Genomic DNA, 22,498 nt, shown 5'->3' with positions numbered 1-22,498 from the left:
CCGATAGGTTACGAATTCGTCTTGTTACTCTATATAGAATTTACCCACAAAACCTGACATGATCTGCCATATTGCTTACGGCCAGTGAGATCAAAACTAGAGTGTTGTGATGCTTACGCTGAATTTGATTGCTTGACTCATATCAATGTGTGCAAACTAGCACTTACAATTAGGATGTAGCGTAATTTCGCTCCGATCGTCTCCAGTTAAAGTCTACCTACTGAAACTTAGTAACCATATTACAAAGCTTGTCCGCAGACAAGGCCCAAATTTGGGCTATTTTTAGGCGTGAGGTCATTACGCGTGATGTCACATCTGCCTAATTCGTAACCTTCCCTGTTGCCATTTACAGGACACTCCATTCCAAGTTAGCTCTAAAGTATGATCAGTTCAAGATATGGATGGAAATCTTAACAGCTTTCCATCAGAATTTACAAAACAACAAACAAACAAACAAAAACATTTAAGCAAGAATAGCATTGCATCTTTATACAACGAGTGTATGTTACCCAGACTAAAACTGTACTTAATGTATGACCAAACGGCCGTAAAAAGCAAAACGAATAACCCACAAATAAGCAACAACAACCAAACAGAACTGTCTTTAAACCTGCGCACCCTGTAGTTCTGGCAACTCGCTACACAATTTAGTTACGGGCTGACATCATCAATTATCAGACAATATTGGCCTGATTGCTATTTTTGTTTAAAAACAAAATTTAAGTACTCATTAGGCCTATTTTAAGCATAGACTGAGAGAAAACCTTGCCAAGGCAACAGGCTAAGTACACATTATGGTGTTCCCAGCTGAACCAGAACTACAGCAGTTCAGTGACTCGGTATTTCAGAGCAAAAAGTGACAAGACTCACATTTTTACAACTAATGCTGGGAATCTGTAACACTTTAAAAACTAATGGTTGGAATTTCTAACAAACGTTTTATGGTGAAATTTTAGTACTGTTGCAGGTAAGATGCCTGATAAATGAACGAAAATAGCTATCGGTTAATTGTTTTCCCACGTCAATGTCAGTTAAGGCGCTATTATTTCATAAACAGATACGTTCTTATCCATAATCCAGATGATAAACCAGTCACGTGAGATCTGACAGGATAGTTTAGGCTTCCTGTCGGTCGTGTCCTAATCACGTATTGAAGGATTATTCTTTAGGATGTCTGATCAAAGGATGGCCTATGTTAAACTCACCACGTATAAAATCGGACAGTATTGCGATACATCAGTACAAAAACCCAAGTTTGATGTCTGACTGAGTACGGTTCTTATCTAAGTCCTGGTCTATTGTGTCATGAAAATTAGTGCGTATAATCTTACAACTATGAAGGATCGTGTCCAGATTACAACAACAACAGCAACAAAATAAATAATTAAACTGGCGAACGAATTTCGTAATAGTTTTTAACTAACATCATAATAAATATATGCCTCATTTTATAAGATTAAAAGTGACTGCAATTTTCTACATAATTCACATGCTCCTAGATATTAAACTCAGTATTTGTACGTGTCAATAAAGATACACGTGAAAGTGAAAAAAAATGGTCAGAGAATAATCTGCCAGATGGATGTTTAAACAGTTCATTTGCAAAGGGGACGTCCAGAACTATAAGCTCCCTGTGAAGGAAAAGCCAAATGACCCCACGCCTCTGATGTTAGAAAATAGTCTCACGTCTTTGGGCTGGTATAGAAGTTAGTCTACATTGACAGAGGACATATTTTTGAAGGGTAATTCTGTTTTGATTCTTAGAAGTATGTGTACTTAACAGGAAGAACACTTTTCCAGATCTATAATGAACAAATGACTGGATCCTTAGAAAAGTTTGGAAAACGAGGTGTACTGCTAAATCAAACATAGTACCAATTTGAACAAAAGACACACACTTTTTGATTATCTGGTACAGTCATCCCTGGTTATATACTAGTTTTAGTGTGCAATGAAATTGAAACCCTAAAGAACTAAAGATAAAACTTGGCATATTTGATACAAGGAAACCTTCTAATCTGCATCTGCCAATTTTATTGTGCCAACGAACCACGCAAGAGAACAATCCAATCCATGACGGATATATACAACCGATTTTATAGAATTAAGAGATATATCTTCATGACTAAGTTATGTTAGATTAGAGTTGTGTGGAAGTGTTCATAGGGATGGACGGGTACTAGGTCCGGCCGCTCGGACACATGTTTAAGATAGAAATTTTATCTTGCCGGGTGGCCCCCCCCCCATCCTGTGGCAATAATAAAAAATAGTTTAAGCTTGACAAAAATGGAGGTGGGGGGGACCGGAAAAAATGGGAATGGAGAAATCCAACCTGTCAGAAACCGACCTGGCCGTGTACCCTGCAACACTTCTACCAGTCCATCCCAAGTTCATCTGTATCAATGAACTCTACTGACTGCAGTAATATGAAATTGACTCTATCTTTTAAATAGATCTTTATAAATAATCATGCCATCATATTTTAAAAAGTCATCCCATCCAATCTGATTAAAATCAGATCTCCACTGTCCTAGGTGAAGATTTGACAGCGACCGCTTATGGGTCATCTTCTGTTGACATTTTAATCAACCAATGGAAATACAGCTTTTCATCTGAAAGTGAATCATATAATTCGGCCCACGTTGATGCTTTTCAGCCATACTGTTCAGTCTCCCAAATGCGAAGACATAAGACTTAATCCAACTGGCTGATAAAATGAGCGATTGTGGTAATAACATGTCACCAGAACACATGACTCTCTGTGTGTGTGTGTGTGATTTGGACTTTTAACATAGCTTAAACAACTTTTTCAATTATATCGCTACGATGTCTGTAGTCTGGCAGTTTATAGTGATGTTTAGCACTGGGTCATCATGTTGCAGACAAGTAGATCATGCCCTACTCAGTAACATTATCCTGGCACAATGCCGACCAGTCCTAACACTAACCGCTTAATGCTGAGCGGCTAGCGAGGCAGCTGTTAATACCATTTCTATACGTTTTTGGGATGACTCGACTAGTGTTCGAACCCTGGACCTCCTGCCTCAGAGGCAGACGCTCCAACCAATAGGCCACCGACGCGACTCCTAAGCGGTCGCTGTTAGAACTTCACGTAGGATAGTGGAGATATGATTTTAATCAGCTTGTCATCACATCTTACTTTGAACCGAACAGGTGGCCTAGTGTTTAGAGCGTCCGCCTCGGATGCGGGAGGTCGTGGGTTCGATCCATGGCCAAGTCATATCAAAGAATTACAAAAATGGTACTAACAGCTGCCTCGCAACATTAAAAGGTTAGTGTTAGGACTGGTCGGCCTGGTTTCAGGATAATGTGACTGAGTGGGAAATGCTACATGTCTGCGGCATGATGCCCACGTGCAACTGCCACACTGCAGACATCGCAGCGATATGACTGAAACATTGGTAAAGCACACACACACACACACCTTACTTTGAATAGTCGTCACATCTTACTTGATATAGTCAACCCATTTTATTTAAATACTCATCTCATCTTACTTTTGTTACGTGTTTAGACTCCAATAAACAGTAACACAAGAAAGAGTAAAAACAACAAGCTTTGAAAAAAATATGATAATTTATTTCCCTGGCAAAATTCTGTAAAAATAAAAAAAAAACATGAACTTACGGTTTTAAGAATCAAATCCAAAAATAATCCAAGATAAATACACGAATAAAATTTTTGAAGTCATAATAACAAAATGTTCAATTGATTTAAAGTTCGAGTTCCGACGAAGAATCCAAGATGGAAGAAGATGACGTATGCTGTAATCTGTAGCGTTGAAGTCTACAGTTCCTTGTAGAAACAAGAAATATCACTCCAGTTTTAGAAATCTGAATACATTTTTATAACAACTGTCATTGTTCAATAATTTAAGATGAGTACACATATTTTCCAGGAAAAAAGAATTAGTCCTTTCGAATCAAAGTAATTTGAAGAAGAAAAAAAAACTCCAAACAGCACGACATAAAACTTGCAGTGTAGCAGCCCAACTAACACTGATAATATACCTCCAAAACAAAGGTTATATCGTATTCTAAAACGCAAAAAGGGGATGCCATGGTCATATTCCAGTACCTTGCAGAAATTATGTACTTGTTAAAGATCACGTACACATAGTGTGACCCTGACGAAAACCAATAATTTTACTCTAAGAAATAAAAAATTTAAAATAAAAATTGTTTACATCTTAAATCGGCAGTTCCATCATGACCTCGACAACAACCAATCATTTTGAAATAAAAATAGAACTTATTTACGTGGTTGCTACTAATTTTGAACCAAGGTCAGGATCTAGATCTAGGAACGAACAATCAAGGTAAATCTCCAGTTAATAAATTTACATTACAATAGCATGTAATGAAAAATAAATAAAATTTAATACTGACAAGCAAACAATTAAATTGAAATAAATATATATTAAATCAGATATAATTAAATCAATTATACATAACACTTTATCTAGTCATCTCATCTTAACTGTTATTAGTCATCCCAGCTTACTTTATATAGTCATCCCATCTTGCTGTAAAGAGTAACCCCACCTTACTTTATATAATCAACCCATCTTGCTGTAAAGAGTAACCCCACCTTACTTTATATAGTCAACCCATCTTGCTGTAAAGAGTAACCCCACCTTAGTTTATATAGTCAACCCACCTTGCTGTAAAGAGTAACCCCACCTTACTTTATAAAGTCATCCCATCTTGCTGTAAAGAGTAACCCCACCTTACTTTATATAGTCAACCCATCTTGTTGTAAAGAGTAACCCCACCCTACTTTATACAGTCATCCTATCTTGCTGTAAAGAGTAACCCCACCTTACTTTATATAGTCAACCCATCTTGCTGTAAAGAGTAACCCCACCTTACTTTATATAGTCATCCCATCTTGCTGTAAAGTGTAACCCCACCCTACTTTATACAGTCGTCCCATCTTGCTGTAAAGAGTAACCCCACCTTACTTTATATAGTCAACCCACCTTGCTGTAAAGAGTAACCCCACCTTACTTTATATACTCATCCCACCTTACTTTTATATAGTCATCCCATCTTGCTGTAAAGAGTAACCCCACCTTACTTTATATAGTCATCCCATTTTATTTAAATACTCATCTCATCTCACTTTATCTATTCATCTCATCTTATCGTAAATAGTCATCCCGGCTTACTTTATCTGGTCATCCCATCTTACTGTAAATAGAAATCCTATCTTGCATTAAATAGTCATCACATCTTACTTTGAATAGTCGTCACATCTTTTATTATCTAGTTATCCCCTCATACTTTATCTAGTCATTCCATCTTATTTAAACATTCCTTCCATCCTACTTTATCTAGTCATCCAATGCTTCTTTGGCATCTTGCATCTTGATCTTTCTTTACCGTTTAATACAAAATTTAAACTTTTCAAGTAAGTAAAAATTAATTGGAAGCAGGACTATAACTCTGAATATCAGAATCCTGTAACGGTAGACTTTTCTAAATTTCTCCACCATAGGTATTTTACATCATAATAAAAAAGTATGTAAATTGATTGAAATTCCAAGCAACAAGAACATGCTTAACGCTGATAGTTTTTTTTATCAGCAACGTTTGCAGTCGTTTCGGGATCTCAAAATGTTTACCTTGCTGGTCACAGGATAAGACACTTTAAAAATATCTGGACAGACATGATCGCAGTGATGCAATGTTATCACTCTCATATGGGGCTCAAACAATTTGAAAGCAAATGCAACTGTTGTTTTTGCTGGTATATGGTACTCAAATATTTTGATAGCAAAGACTATTCCAGTAATAATAAGTACTTGTTTGTTGACTTTGTTGGTTTTAACTGCACTTTTGAACATTTACTGGCTAGATCATGTCCTGAAAATGGGAGCTAAGTGTGTTTCCCAATTAAGCATCGAAGCAACTGACCCGTGGTGACCTGAGCTGGTATCAAACCCGCAACATTTGGACTAAAAGTATGACATTCTACGTAATGAGACATCGCGGCTCCATTTCCAAGGTCAATAGTCTCACAAACGCAGAAACCTAACATATCTCAACGCAGAAATAACCGCTGATGTATTTGTAGGAATACACATATATCTGATGCGTTTTGGTGATTCTCCTCAAGCGGAATACATCCCCTATATTCAGAAAGAAAATACCTAAATGTTCCGATTGTGACTAAGTCTCCTTCCGGCCCAGAAGTGTACCATGTGAACAAAAAAGACTGGACTGATCAGCACAATCTCAAGCTTCATGCCCTTACAAGTTTCTTGAACAAGCATGTATATCCGACTCAAGGTCAATTTCACATTCCTAAAGTACCCCGACTAAAGGATCTAAGAAATACACAAAACTGAGTCACTTCATTTATCAATTTATAATTTCTAACCTTCACTACTGACCCGTAACATTGTCATCTTCTTCATCTTTTAAACCAAATGGAAGCTATTGATGTAAACAACCACACAGACAGCTCACTGTCCTTTTCCAGTTTCTAAAACAGTCCATTTTCAGTAACAACTGTCGTCCGCGTCCAACATTTGCAACGTCTTTTGTTTAATATTTCTAAACAAACTTGGAATAAATAAAAATGTATAACTCTTGCATACGTGTGTTCAAAACAGATATAACTCCCAAAATCAAGGAATTATCCCGAGCTTATCGAATACTGCGAACCAAATCATACCTCTTGTGGGAACAAAACTGACTCGCCCACGATTATATGGTGACCGTGGTACTAAAGTAACTCACGTTGTGTTTGAAATTCCATTTAAGTTGACGGCGTTTGGAACAAAAACTGTCGACAATCAAGCAGGAAATTATAAATTGGCGAATGGATAAACTAAGTTAAATGCATTTTTATATCCTTGATGTTTTTCGTTTTTAAATTCGATATGGTGGGTAAAAAAAACGGGAATGTACGCGAATACTAAGGTAAATATGCATTCCTGTAGAGAAGTCATACTGGTTAGTAAAAAATAAGAAAAGTAGTAACAAAAAGGTTGTAACCTCAAGCATATTCAGTCTTCGGGTGGATCATTTTGCATTCTTAATTATTATTTTAGTATCAACTTTCATTTTGTACCGCATAGTAGTTACTTGTCAATAGTGGCCGAGTGGTCTAAAGCGCTCTCCGTTACGGATCACTGCCATCTCACCTCTGTCTGCGTGGGTTCGAGTCTCGGACTCGGCCAATGTGGGTATGTGAGAAAGCTTGCCAGTAGCTTCTCGATGGTCGGTGGTTCTTTCCGGGGATTTCCCGGGTTCTTCCTCCACCATTAATACTGGCCGCCGTGTATAGCCTATCGTGTGCTGACAAATGGCGTTAAACCCTACAAAAACAACAACAACTTGTCAACAATTGTTAAACAATTTGTATTTATGATGGATTTTTCACAACTGATTATCAACCTGGATGAACAAGGATTACCCATCTGTAATCAGAGTGCATGATTTTTATTGTGCGTCACTCTGCTCGTCAATACGACTGACTGAATATGAACATGGTTTACACAGCTGTAATCAGAGTGTGTGATTTTTACTGTACGTCACTACATGGTTTACACAGCTGTAATCAGAGTGTGTGATTTTTACTGTACGTCACTACATGGTTTACACAGCTGTAATCAGAGTGTGTGATTTTTGCTGTGCGTCACTCTGCTCGTCAATACGACTGATTGAATATGAACATGGTTTACACAGCTGTAATCAGTGTGCGATTTTTATTGTACGTGACTGATCATCAATACCACTGACTGAATATGAACATGAATTACACAGCTGTAGTCAGAGTGTGATTGGTAATGTGCGCGATTTTTAATCAAAAAGACCCTTGGAACATGGATTATCCAGCTGTAGTCTGACTGTATGATTTTTAATGTGTGTCGCTCTTTTCATCAATACGACTGACTGAACATGGAGTACACAGCTGTAACCAGGTGTGTATGTTTTTTTAATGTGCTTGATTTCTTATCAAAAAGACTGACGGAATATGGATTATCCAGCTGTGGTCTGAGTATATGATTTTGTTCTGTGCGTGACTCCGTTAAGGGGACGTCCATTAATTATGTCAACAATTTTTAGGCAACTTTTTACCTCCACCCCCCTTGTCAACAACTGTCAAACTTTCAGTGACCCCCCTAATAAAATTTTACCCTCCCTACAAACTAACAATATTTTATACGGCTGGCTTTTATGCTAAAAATATGCAAAAACAGAATTATGGAAATTAAAAGGTCTACAAATAAATTTTAATACATTTTTTTTACTTGTTTAACAGATTTCAAATTGACTATAACACTTTGAATTCATGAAAAAATCGAGAGTTTATATTATAGCTTCTATCATCTTCCCATAGGGAAGCCAAATGTTCCTCAGTTGTTATAATGGGCACAGTGGCTGATTTTTTGTAAAAGAAAATAACATTGTTGACGTCAATTTATCTTGAACTCCCCCATGTCAACAGTTGTCAAACTTCTTCAAACCCCCTCCCCCCATTATGTTGACATAATTAATGGACGACCCCTAAGCAGTACGAATTATCAAACATGAACATGTATTACCCAACTGTAATCATAAGGCATTATTTTTACTGTGCGTGACATTATGTAATGGCTAGGCTCAGCAATATGACTGGTCCGACTTAGTTCTCACAGCAAAATATCTTAAAATATTTTTTTAAACATCTTGCACACGGATTATGTTAGAAAATTAACCCAAATGATTGTCTCCCAGAACTGGCACAAACAGTAACCACGTATAAGAATTTAACGCCGCTTATTTACTGCGTAGTAATACACCGGAAGTGTTGGGCTCCAAACTAGATAAGTGAAGATAGGAAATAAACAGAGAACTTTACTTGAAGGCCAGAGGTGGATCTACTGGAGAGGTGCGGATCCAACGCTCCCACCAGAACCACCACTGGAAAAATAAGAATCAGCGCGAAACAACCGGAACGTTTCCTATATTAAGTTTTCTAAACAGATAGATGGTTAAAATTATGTCATGGAAACGCTTGAAACAAATTACAAGGGTTCCCTCCAGAGGTTCTGTGGCACACACCCCTCATCTGTTTGTTTACACAATACCCACTCACCCACCCCAAAAAATACGGACCCGTCACTGAAGGTAGCCACTGAGTTATAAGAAAAGTACTTAAATCGGCCAGGAGCAAAATTTTTAAGTGTTCGTTTTGTGTTTATATATTACGAATGCTGAACATAAAAACGGGATAAGAACAAGTAGTACTGAATCGACGAGAGGTCATGAACTATCCACCTTGTGTCATTTCTCACATGGAGGGTAGGTGTTGTCAATAGTTTTAAGGACAGAAAGTGCCCGTGCTCTGCCTTTGCGTTAAAGTGATATAGGTCAAATGTGCGCTAAGTACAATCTCGTGCAAGGCATTATCAGTCTTTAATGGCAGGAGTACACCATCATATTTTTTGATAGTGATCGGAGAGTGGGACTTCAGAGGGTTTATAATAGAACTACACTACAATGAACATGAATCTAACGACTTCGGCATACATAACACAATCATCATAATAAGTCATGAAATTTCAGTGTATGAGTCTTAATTGCCATAAGTATAATTTAAATATCTTTTGTTATCTTGTCATTTCATGAGTGAAATATTTGCCATTCTTCACGAGGTAAATGCCTCTAACTTGCTTTAATGTTAGTCTGCAGGAGATAATTGGTCCCTATGTTTCTATTTGACCATGATCTAGATTCAATATACGCACCACGCCTTAACGTTCAAACTATTATGGTCTCTCACACGCAATGTGTACTAGTTTCAAACAGTATTACAGATTTAGTGTTTAATACCATGGACCGCATCTGCTCCTTTTAAATATTCATTTTTTATGTGAACTAAATTTCATAACGGTACGGTTTATGTCAGCGGGGAAAAATATGCATTTATGCTTTGTATTGTTAAGCTGAAGAGTTAAATTACTGTACAAACATTATTTTAAAACAACAAACAATACAAGAGATATCTCATACCAATTAGTCGTTAAATGTAGTAGGCTTAGTGAATGTCATTTAAGAAAAAGTAATTTATTTACACGCGTTGCACAGACTTTGAAATCTGAGCCAGTGTAAATATTTAAACGCTCTTTGTCCTTATCATGTATTGCAAGTACCGTCAAAGTAGTGCAAATATTCAATTCCCTTTGATAAAAAGCAACTACAATTTATGAGCTAAATATATATACATTTGCTTGACATCCTATGTCATGAAAACCTGAACACGATACACCTTCCTGAAAAAAAACACAGCTGCCGATTATGTTACAGATTTTCGTAGCGTAGCAGGTTTCCCTCAATTCAAGGTGTGCAAAAGCATTCACTGCTTCAATAACAAAGTAGACAACCTTCTGTATGAGTATTTTGCTTAACCGGATGAAAACGGTGCAATTTATAAATAGTTATCTTCGATGCGACCGTTAACGGTTTTCAGCTCAAAAATAACTACCGACTGCGAAAACGAACCAATGTTTTGAAATCGTACCTGGTTTCTAAACTTAATTAAAAGCACGTTGTACATCAATATTACCCAAATGACGGGGTAGGACGTCTGAGTTTAGAAAACAAACAAACAAAAAAAAAAATAGAATTCCCTTCATACCAAATATAATTCGCACTAAGGTTCTCGCTACTATCCAGCGCTGGTGAAGTCTTTATACCACGTCTCCACTTTCAAGGTAGCAGACGAACAACATGATTGCAATATGTGTGCTATCCTGTTTTCCATATGAGAATTTATGAGAGGGTTATGTCGACTGCACATTAAAGCATACTGCAAATCATTGTTACGTCATGCACAACTGTCCTAGATATTTACACATATATGACAAGAGTCAAGTTACAAAGCGATGGAAAGCTGCAAGGTTATAAAGCATGGTACATTTTGAGAATTCAGGTTTACAAAGTGTTTGCCTCTTTGATCGTACAGAAAACTCGGAAGTCATGTTTTGCTATACTTGAATGAACACTCAATTCTCGGTTTTGGATCCAAACTAGTGATGAGGGTGGGGGTCGGTGGGACCTAACGAACTGGTCTGTAACCTTTACTCTCCCCGTGATCTGATATATTTGATAACACTATGTTAAAAAAAAAAGAATTTGTTCCTGTTTAGTAAGTGTTATTTCCTCGTTGCTTCTGCCTCAAAAGTATAGAAAATCGCTATTATTCCCCCACAAACTTTGTTTTTGTGAACCGGTCAGTGATATTTTTAAAGTTACCTATTCTCCAGAACATTCCAGATAAATTCAGTGCCGAGTTAACTTGGAGTAACTTCTAGAACTTTCCAGTAATATAAATAGTAGTATAAATACAGGGGCCTTAAGCCTACTAGTTCAGTTTAGTTCCAACTGCCTAAGTGGATACATATCTGCATTTTTCTGAGATGGCATCAAAGGGCTGCAAGCATTTTGCTATGTCTGTGGCCAATTTTTTTTTATCAAGACAAGAGCAAAAAAGTCCTCCTTTGGAGCATCTGCTAAGATGTGTGAGGCCTACAAGGCATATTTCGGCATGCCTGTCGGCAAACTCTTGGCACCTCATTTCACCTGCGAGCACTGCGAAAAAATTCTGGAAGTTAAGATGGACAATTGTTGCTCGAAATTTTATGTTATAAAATTTGTTAAAAAAGTTTTCAATTTAAAAATTTTACACAATTTTCAATGTCGTTAAAAATATATCATATATGAAAAATGTTGTGAGAATCTCTTACACATTAGTCATTGGTGAAATAAATTTATTTTTGAAAGGATGGTACAAAGGGGAAAAGAGAGCCATGAAGTTCGCTATCCCAAGAATTTGGCGGGAAACCACTGAACACTCAGTCAACTGTTACTTCTGCATGGTGGATCCTTCCAAACGTCGAACTGTCAAGAATGCACCTGCTATCACGTATCCGGACATTCCTTCATCCCTCGCTCCGGTGTCACACTGCCCTGAGCTCCCCGTACCCACTCCTCCGAAGAGAGTGCAACCGTCTTTAGAAGAGATCAGCAAGTCATCGAGCGAGGAAGACGCTGTAGATCCAGATGACAATTTCAGAGGTGGAGCTGATGATAGAAACCCATACTACCCCAACCAAAAAGACCTCAACAACTTGATCAGAGATCTTGGTCTAAACCAAGTCCAATGCCCAGCTTTTGACGTGTAGCCTCAAGCAGTGGAACTTGTTGGATGAAAGTGTGCAAGTCGCAGATCAGAGGAAGCTTCACCAAGCTTTTTCCGGCTTCTTCGCCCGTCAAGATGGGTTCTGCTTCTGCCACAATGTGACCAATCTGTTCGAGGCAATCGGAAACGCCTATAACCAGAATAAGTGGCGCCTCTTCGTTGACAGCTCATCCAGGAGTCTCAAAGCCGTGAGCTCCATAATGGGAACAAGTATCCGTCTCTTCCCCTGGCTCATTCGGTGCACCTCAAAGAGGATTACAACAGCATCAAGACCTTGCTGTACGCCTTGAAGTATGACGTCTATGGCTGGGAGGTCATCGGAGACTTCAAAATGATGGCATTCCTGATGGGTCTCCAATGTGGTTTTACCACGTTTCCCTGCTATCTTTGTCTTTGGGACAGCAGGGACACCAAGTCGCACTACCACAAGCGGGACTGGCCACAGCGGACCGAGTTCTCTTTGGGGAGAAACAACGTCAAGTGGGAGTCACTGGTGCACCCCCAGAAGGTGCTGATGCCACCACTGCACATCAAACTGGGCCTTATGGAACAGTTTGTCAGAGCTCTAGATAAGGTGTCCTCAGTCTTCAAGTACCTCCAAGACTTCTTCCCTAAGCTGTCTGAGGCAAAAGTCTAAGCCAGTGTCTTCGTCGGACCCCACATAAAGAAGATCCTGGAGTGCAATGAATTCCCCCAAGAAGCTCACTAGTAAGGAAAAAGCGGCTTGGAACAGCTTTGTCGCAGTGATTCGGGGCTTCCTGGGAAATCACAAGGACTAAAACTTTATGGAGCTGGTTGAGACCCTAGTGAAGAACTACGGCACAATGGGCTGCAGGATGTCCATCAAAGTCTATATCCTTGATAAATTCAAGGAGTACATGGGATCATACTCAGAGGAGCAAGGCGAGGGCTTCCACCAGGATATACTGGTCACTGAACGCCACAACCATGGACAGTATAACGAGAAGATGATGGGAGACCACATTTGGGGGCTGATTCGTGAAAGTGATTTACAATATAATCGTAAAGCTCGAAAAACAACTCACTTCAAACATCTTTTGTGGTCATTTTTGTATTACTTTAGTATAAATGCGTGTTGATTATGATTCGAATGTTGTTGTTTGTTTTGTTGGTTTTGTTTTACTTTATGTGAACGAAAAGACAAAAATTCGCCCGTTTTCTAATTAGAAATAGTTAAATTTCAAGACACCACTGTCCGGGTCTCAAAGGCAAAGTTTGTCGGGAATAACAACCATTTTCTATACTTTTTAGGCATAAGCAATTACGAAATAACACTTACTACCCAGGAACAAAAATGTGTTACATAGTGTAATAACTGCACTAAATAAATATAATAAATAAAACAAATAAATATTTTAGTCATACATGCAATAAATCTTGTCTGACATCTACTATCTGGATATTTTAAAGTACGGCAAAAATCATGTAAATTCTATCCACCTTTTGTGCTTGTGTGTGTGAATCTTATACTCAAATTTTGCGTCTTTTTCAATCTGCAGTGGTTTCTAATATTTGTAACTGTGTATTTTCATACAATTGCATTACAGTCTGTGGGGTTTGGGTGTCGTTGCTAAAACTTTCCTGCGATAAATAATGTACTCCTCATCTCTAAGTACATTAACACAGGTATTTGTATCCAGAGGTTCCATGAATTATAGACACTTCTCAGTCATCCGATCAACTGAACATCATCGGCCTTTTTCAGCAAGTCGAGAATGAAACCTCGGATTTAATTGTCCGCCATTTAAAGCTATATTCGGAACAGCTTTTGTTCACATCGCACAATCATTCGGAACAACTTTTGCTATTTCATCGAAACGAACATAAGCCAAGGATACATGTTGGACCAGTATTTGACAGACAAGAGTCCCTCGAAAGGACTGGTGTTTCGCTGTGCAAAAAGAATCATCAGTATTTGACAGACAAGAATCCCTCGAAAGGACTGGTGTTTCACTGTGCAAAAAGAATCATCAGTAATTCAAGAGAAGACCATTTCTTCCTTTTAACTGTTTATTATTGGAACCATCTCTGATATTCTTCAGACATAACAAGGTTTTAAATTGAGCAGCTCTAGTGCACATACCAGATATAAGACTGGCACCATTTTCATTAAAACAAAGAATATATTAGAAGTGCTTAGGCGAAAACCCCGTGTAATAATGATCATCCATTCAGGGGAGTAGTGACAACACGACTTTTAAGACAGTCGTCGTGGCAGCCATACGGCATGTTCTATTGGCACCATTTTCATCCAGGACCAACTAGTATCGTAGAACGTATATTGGCAAAATCCTCATTTTTATATAGCCATCAAGTTGAAGACGAGTAGAGATAACAATATTTTCACGGTAACCATCCTGGTGGCCATTTTGAGGGTTAATCATTTACATTTAAGACTGCTCTGGTTATCGATGATTAGAGGATTATCCACCAAGATGTTATAGCCCTGATCAAGTGATTCAAATTAAATTAATCGATGGAATAAATGGAGATTTGAACATAGATATTGAATATAACTACACAAGCACTGTGTACTGAATACAACAATTTGCTCATCTGGATAAAACAAAATAAAGTTATACAAAACCATTACATCCGCACAGCAAAGTTCATCACGAAATCGAGTGTTTCGGACTTTACATGTCCGGCATGTCTTCAAAGTCTGATAACTGGCTGCTGTTCACTCTCTGGAATCGGCATAGCCTTTTGGTTGGGATCAACTTGAACTGGAACACTCTCGAGTTCCCTCTTGTATAATTATGCATCCCATCACCTTTAGTGGACTGTCTTGATCGTTCAGTCTCTTATACTATTCGTTTAATCACTTATTTCTAGGCTTGGAAGCTATTTTGTATTAGCGTTGTGGTTCGCTCTCTTTTTCCTTTAGCAGAACCGTCTCCTTACAACCCTGGTTACGCGTCTTTCATAGACCTTCAACGACTCGTCTCTTGGACAACATTTACAAGGTTCACCACACCCACCCCCGCGTCAAGACCTTCTTGACAAGCGCAAAAACTGGATAGCCTGATTCTGCTGTGTAAGACATTTTTAAAACTTCGACTGGAAAACGCATCCCTAACCATTTAGTACCCAATCAGATTTCAAGTTTACATAACCGCCATTATTAACACAGGACCCTGTGGCGTTTGGGAAATTCTGTGTTTCCCGATCCCATCCCTGTACTGATCTCTACAAAGTTTAATTTAAGACAAATATTTCAACAAGTACAAACGCTGCTTCTGCAACAGTTCAACCCTTGGTCATTTCGATAATCAAAACCCAATCTTTAACCCTTGTCTAGTTTTGCATGTCAAAGCTACCAAATGCTACCTCATTATTAATAAATCAAGTCCCAGTCAGATGCATTAATGTACGTTCATTATTAAACATGCCACTGATTTAACACAAAGCAGCATTATCACATACATCAATTTAAAATGGCTATATTTTACAATGATATCTGCATAATTCCCTCTGTTCCAAGGACGAACTACACACATCAAAAACTCCTTCGAGGAAAAGCCCATGTCAAAATGACTTCCATTTAAGAATAGCGAAAACAAGATTTTCAAAACGGCCATATAATGGGAATCAGATCAGCACCATTTTAGATAATGATCAACAAAATGTTAAGTCCTTTAATGAAAATCCGATGCTGATACGAGCATTCACTCAGGGGAAGTAGTGAAAACATTTTCATGCTGGCGACTATGGCAGCCATATTAGAATCAAATCGGCACTATTTTCAATTAGGACTAACTAAATACGTAATCTTCTGATGAAAACATGACTTTCCACCAAAAAGAAGAAGTGATAACAAAATTTTGTACATGGCTTATGTGGATCAAAGAATGCATATAAAGTTTCGAAGAAAGGACGACGGACGATAGACGAAAGACCATCTCATGAGTTATTCTTGTCTATGACCAGTCTGGTTTTGTTTGGTGCTTTCTGATACAGCAACACAATTAGGTTATTTAGTGCCAAGGCATTGGAGTAAAGTGCTTCGCCAACGGATACACCACGGTTGCTGGTCCAGACTGGTACGATAGTAGCATTCGAACCCACGCCCTTTCAGTCGTGAGTACGGCACGCAAACTACTGAACTACCGCAGCTCACTCTCTATGAACAGTAGAGCTCAACAAAATCATAATTTTTGTTCCCTGGAAATGTCGCTTTAAAAAAAAATCAGTTTATTCGGACTACCTCTGCTAACTATGTGATTGAATTGACTGTAGGATTGATCGAGAGGTTATGAATGAAAAAGCAATTCTATACATTTGTAACTTCTGGGTCAATTCTTGTTTCATAAGTAGCCCAAGTGATTCGCATGGCAGCCTTTTCCGTCGCAACATATTTGGTGCACTCTCACAACCACCAAACCCATTAAAATATATGTCTATATCTGCAACGGCATGCAATGTTTATCTCTCGAATTGACGAATCGGAACATCGCTCGACCATTTCCATCAAAACATCAAACAAGTAAGCGAATATGTGTCCATGAAACACGCATCGGAGAATGTCAGTTCCATACTAAAGCGAATTGCGATACAGTATGTGCCATTCAATACAGTCACACTAACACTTTTAAGGAAACGTTTCAATACATTGTGGAGGATTATTTAACTTGTTCCAATTACCATATCACCGTCTGTCTAAAAGGATGCGGGGGCGGGGGTGGGGTGGGGGTGAACTAATGAAGATGTTTTTCAGTACGAACTCCTATCAGAGACATATATTAATACACGCCAATGCATACAGCTTAACAATCGTTGCTGTTTTTGTAGGGTTTAACGCCATTTTTCAGCACATGAGAGGATATACATGGCGGCCTGTATAAATGGTGGAGGAAGAATCCGGGAAAACCCCGGAAAGTACTACCGACCCACGAGAAGCTACAGGCAAGCTTTCTCACATACCCACGTTCGCCGAACTCGAGACTAGAACCCAGGCAGACGGAGGTGAGATGGTAATAATCCGTAACGGTGTGCGCTTTAGACCACTCGAGGCCCCCTTAACAACCGTTAGTATGTACATAATTTTGATTTGAAACATTTAATGAAAGCTGATTTTTACAAGTACTTGATATATGACAGAGGTGCAGATATGGTTTTACGGAAGTACAGGCAGAGCCGTTTGTACTCGCTTATAAGACGAGTAAAACTGCAAACAACAAAGATAACGATCTGCCGTTACATAATGCGCCTGCAGGCCAGGGTCTAAATCGTTTGTTCTACTAATTACTCCTAACAAACTGCAGGACCTAGATCTGCCGGCACATTATGCAATGATAGATCTGGGTCTGTGCAGTTTGCAGGTGGACTCGATTTATAAGCAGGTATTGACGGTTCATTATTTGAGTTATTCAAGTGTTATATGTATTCTGACAGCACGTTATAGGAGCCTTCATTTCAACAGATACCACCCGATTCACCTGGCGATAATGAGCATATAGCTTTCACCTTCAATATATGTCACAAACTATTGGTAATCTGGATTATTTAAAGGTTTCGTGGCCGTCTGCGGGATTCTCCTATATATATCAGGCACAAGACTTTGCAGCGAGACTGTGAATAGTTACTTTAAAAGAAATATTACAGACAGGCTGATACACTGCGCAAAAAAATGACTTTTATTTATTTTATATGATTTAGCTGTATTAAACCGTGCAACAAATACAGCTGAATTTCATATGACAATATCGCAATACACGTGTCATAGATTGAAGGCCTAGGGATATTACTGTCGGGTGCTATTTACTGTAAGGCGTGGTTGTGAAGGAAAAAAACAAACCATTTGATCCCATAACTGATCGTAAGATCTGATAACAATCGTACCGACTGATTTTCTATCGGCGTAGGAAATACCCACACAAAATGAACTAAAGTTTCATGTATTACTAAGGGTTTTGCATGCCGAGAGGTTCACACTGCGCGATGTAACGAGGCTAACATTGCACAACGACATAAAGCGGCAATTTGCAAATAGTTCACGACTGCTCTTCCCTTGTCTATGGTCTCTCCGACGAGCCGTTTCTCTTGCCTATGGTCTCCCCGACGAGTCGTTTCCCTTGTATATGGTCTCCTCGACGAGTCGTTTCTGCTTGCCCGTTAATGCCAAAAAATGCACGGAAATATTTTAGACTTTGTACGGTAATGAAGCAATACAATACGTAACAATCAAAATTAGCCAGTAGAATTCAATCGTTTTCATTTTATGAGAGCAGCTATATGTATAATGCCAATTATAATTAGACTCTCAAATAGTTTTCAACTCGACGATAATCTCCTAAAATTCCTTAATAATAACTTCTAAAATAGTTCACCTATTCTAAATATGTGTCATGTGTGACTCGAGCAGAACACGTTTAATTTTTTTATTCCATATTGGTGCATATCTATGTACAAGGCGAACACAGCATAATCCCGCCTTCTATGAACCTCATATACTCGCTTATAAGTCGAGTTTAACTATAAGTCGCAAGACCTAGATGTGCCATTGCATAATGCGCAGGCAGATATGTGTCTATGAAACTTGTTAGGTTAGGAATAAGCAGGAGAAACGACAATACTTATCCAGATCTGATGGCACATTATGCTACGGCAGATAAGGGTATATGCTGCTTGCAACATTCGACGTATAAGCAACTTTATACGGTAGGTTACATTCCTATTCATTTGCCATAAACCGTTACTTGAACAAAGATCGCAAAGATAATGAGATAAATGGCTAAATGAAGGCATGATTCATTCAGTTCATACGATTCACCTGTAAATGCATACTTTTTGTATCTATTGCATCATATAAAGTATACTATTTATAGTGTTGACTGGAGAAGAAAAAAAAACGTGTTTGCTACCAAATCTACAGGCTAATGCCGTGTCTGTCATAGCGCAACGTAAAATCAGTGTTAATCGTTTCATTCATTCATTCATTCATTCATTCATTCATTCATTCATTCGGGATGGGTGTGGGGTGGAAATGATCAGTCAGCTATCGCTGAGAAATTACCTGAGTAACGTGTTCCCCTTCCTCTAACTTAATGAGCAGTAAACGTCAAACTTAGAGGAACGCATATAGTTATCTAATTTTGATACGCGATTGCTGAGTTTGCACATCTTTGCACATTATGTTTATCTGTTTAAAGATAGCACAAACTGTGTGCGTACTCCAGAGTTTGCCATATGATACGTATCTAGTTTGCCATATGATACGTATCTAGTGTGCCATATGATACGTGTCTAGTTTGATGTTCTATTTACAGCCGGTAGTAGTACGATGATTTTGTGTTCGAAGTGTCTGGTATCAAAATTAAAAGTTGTTTTCTACATGTTTCTCCATGATTTTTAAACCGGTTGAAGAAATCAGCATCTACTGGAACCGCAAAAACATAAAATGTGTGAAAAGATTATCTCCAAATATTTTACAACATTCGTTTTTTTAGAAGGACGATAATCAGAACAAACGGCTGGCGTAGCATGTAATAAACGTTTTCAATAAAATATTACTGGAGGAATCTGTAACAGAACACTCTCTGTAAACTATCAGGGTTTCTGTATGTAGATGTATTTAGATGAGCAAGTTCCCCAGAGGGCATGTTGCCAGCGGGATAAAAATAAATTTGTAATAGAATATTTTAATATTTGATACACGCACACATGTATGTATGTATGCATACATGTACGTATGTATGTATGTATGTATGTATGTATGTGTGTGTGTGTGTGTGTGTGTGTGTGTGTGTGTGTGTGTGTGTGTGTGTGTGTGTGTGTGTGTGTGTGTGTGTGTGTATGTACGTACGTACGTATGTATGTGCGCGCATTAGCTCCTAAATCAAATTTTCTCCATGATCCGCAGTCCTGTCAAATGTATAACGCTTCGGCAATACCACTATTGAAACATCAGCGTGACACCATAGGAAGTACATTATTACGTACAGAGAAATGCTACTAGCTAAGCTATAAGGACTATATACTGTAAGGAGTACAAGGACTATAAGCTACAAGGACTTTATAAGGTTTATAGGACTATAAGCTTTGAGAACTAAATTTTCTAAGGACTATATAAGAAAAAAGTAATAAAGACTATATAAGGACAATACATTCCAAGTACTATATAAGAACTATACGCAAAAAGGACTATAAATGGACTATAGGTTACAATGACTATAAGCACTATAGGCTAGAAGGCCTATACAAGGACTATAGGCTACAAGGACTCTAAACTTAAAAACTATATAAGGACTGTAAACTCTAAGTACTATATAAGGACTATAAGTTACAGGGACTATTTAAGAACTATAGACTACAAGGACTATAAGCTTAAAGACTATATAAGGACTATAAGCTACAAGGGCTATAAGCTTAGAGACTATATAAGGACTATAAACTCTAAATACTATTATAAGGACTATAAACTCGAAGGACTATACTCTATAACACAAATGCGTTCTCACCAGCTACCACTCTATTGTATTAGAATACAATAGAACATGTACGGTGAACCTTCTGTAATCTATATAGTAATACAAAAAGTAGGCTATTTGATAGACACACGTGCGATCAGCTGAGGAGATACCTTTATTTATACGTAGGAATGTTTTACGTTTGTGACAGGTGTAGAAAGAAGCTCAAATTTACGCGCAGTATACGGGGATCATATAGAACAGTGTGTTACTAGAAATAAGGTATTTACATTTTTTACCTGTTTTTTTATTATCTGAGTATACGCTATGTGAAAAATATGAAATGTCAATTAAGTCAGTATGTGGAAATATAAGAACTGCTCTGTTCCTAAGGGTTATGTCACATACATTTCTGACACCAGACTCCCCTCTAAGTATGCGACAAAATGGCTGAGGACACCCTATTGACAAATGCTGACAATGTATGTTGCTTTTGTGGAAAGTTGGAAGCCAGTTTTAAAACATTCACTTGGCACCTTTGTCGGTAGATGATTATACAACAAAGGACTGTTACTAGCATTATACTATGATGAAAGATGGGTAGTACTTACATTCCAGCGTATAGTCTTCCCTCCGATAGAGAGAAAAGTGTCGACGTGAACCATAAACACACCATCCACCGCCATGGGGATGACTGTCCTGCCCTCCGAAGAGGCATACTCCCAACCGATCCCCTTAGAAATGTTTTCACATACAAAATTGCACGGAATTCTGAACATAAAGTACACATATAATATTATCCAATGATCCACGTGTCGAAAACTGACATCATCATTTTCACCATTATTGTTTATGTTTGTACCCGGTTTGACAGCTTCAGAGATGAAAAGGGGATTCGTAACTTCCTCCTCCCACTTTTTTATTTCTCCAGAAAAGGAAGGGTCCTGTCAGAATCGTATCATGTGCAGTTTCCCTGTTCTACATAAAACTTTCTGAATGTATCAAACACGAAATTTATCTTGTACACTGTTGTGTCTCGTGCATCATTATCAGAAGAAATAAAGATGTAATTGATGATGACTACATTACCTTGATATTCCTTAACTGAAAGTTGAAGTCACTGTGCATTACGCAATGCCCTCTTTGACAAAGCGTACAGAAGACGTACGTATGTTTTACTGTGATGTATAATTCAACAAAGAAAGTTAGCTTTGTGCAGTGAAAATAAACCGCCTCATCGTCACATCGTGTCACACTTTGATAAGATGAAGATCGCAGGCTCCTTCAGAATCAAGCAAATTTCTCTAAACTCCAAGCGTGCTTCCCATGTTCCTTGTTATGTCTGTTAACTTGGCATTACAAAACAAACGTGCCGATTACCTCGACATTGCCAAGCTTTAGACCACTTGCAATAGTGTTGTTTAAATTACAGCCAACTCGAGTGCTTGTGATTGAAGTTGTCGAGTGTTTTAAACGTGTGCCACTCTATATCAAGGCCCAATGTATAAAACACTGTGTCAAAAGCAGTTGACGAAAACGGCACCCGCTGACTGGTTTACTGAAGTGTGGAGCAGGTATTTATTTGCAGTGCGCGCCGACACAACAAACTATACTGCTCGCCTTACTGTTACACATTCGCCAGCTCTTCAAATTTTCTTTGCATACCATAGAAAACCTGCATTTTCCCCCACTTGATATTGATAATTCGTTCTTTGAAGAGGTTTAAAGATACAAATGGGGAGGCGTCAGATATCTCTTCTCTGCTGTTTTGATGATGATGATGATGATGATGATTATTATTATTATTATTATTATTATTATTATTATTATTATCCTTTTGGATATCGCCACTT

The 22,498-nt window shown here is 38.2% G+C and overlaps 1 protein-coding gene across 4 annotated transcripts in view; it reads right to left on the bottom strand.

The window, feature by feature from the left end:
• Positions 1-22,232, bottom strand: part of LOC149781245 (uncharacterized) — a 306,624-nt gene extending 284,392 nt beyond the window's left edge. For 2 of the 4 annotated variants that reach the window (XM_089935329.1, XM_089935328.1), the window contains exon 1: positions 21,257-22,231. In XM_089935329.1, the coding sequence (XP_089791455.1) occupies positions 21,257-21,435 (179 nt within the window). In that variant the 5' untranslated portion in view covers positions 21,436-22,231. Of the gene's footprint in view, positions 1-21,256 lie in introns of all 4 variants that reach the window. The other 2 variants (XM_089935331.1, XM_089935330.1) reach the window with 2 other exon arrangements.
• Positions 22,233-22,498: the final 266 nt, after the last annotated feature.

Source organism: Sinohyriopsis cumingii, chromosome 15, assembly GCF_028554795.1.
Source record: "Sinohyriopsis cumingii isolate HCF-2022 chromosome 15, ASM2855479v2, whole genome shotgun sequence".
Taxonomy (NCBI): domain Eukaryota; kingdom Metazoa; phylum Mollusca; class Bivalvia; order Unionida; family Unionidae; genus Sinohyriopsis; species Sinohyriopsis cumingii.
The sequence above is the reverse complement of the archived record's forward strand: the minus strand, read 5'-3'. Positions and strand labels throughout refer to the sequence as shown.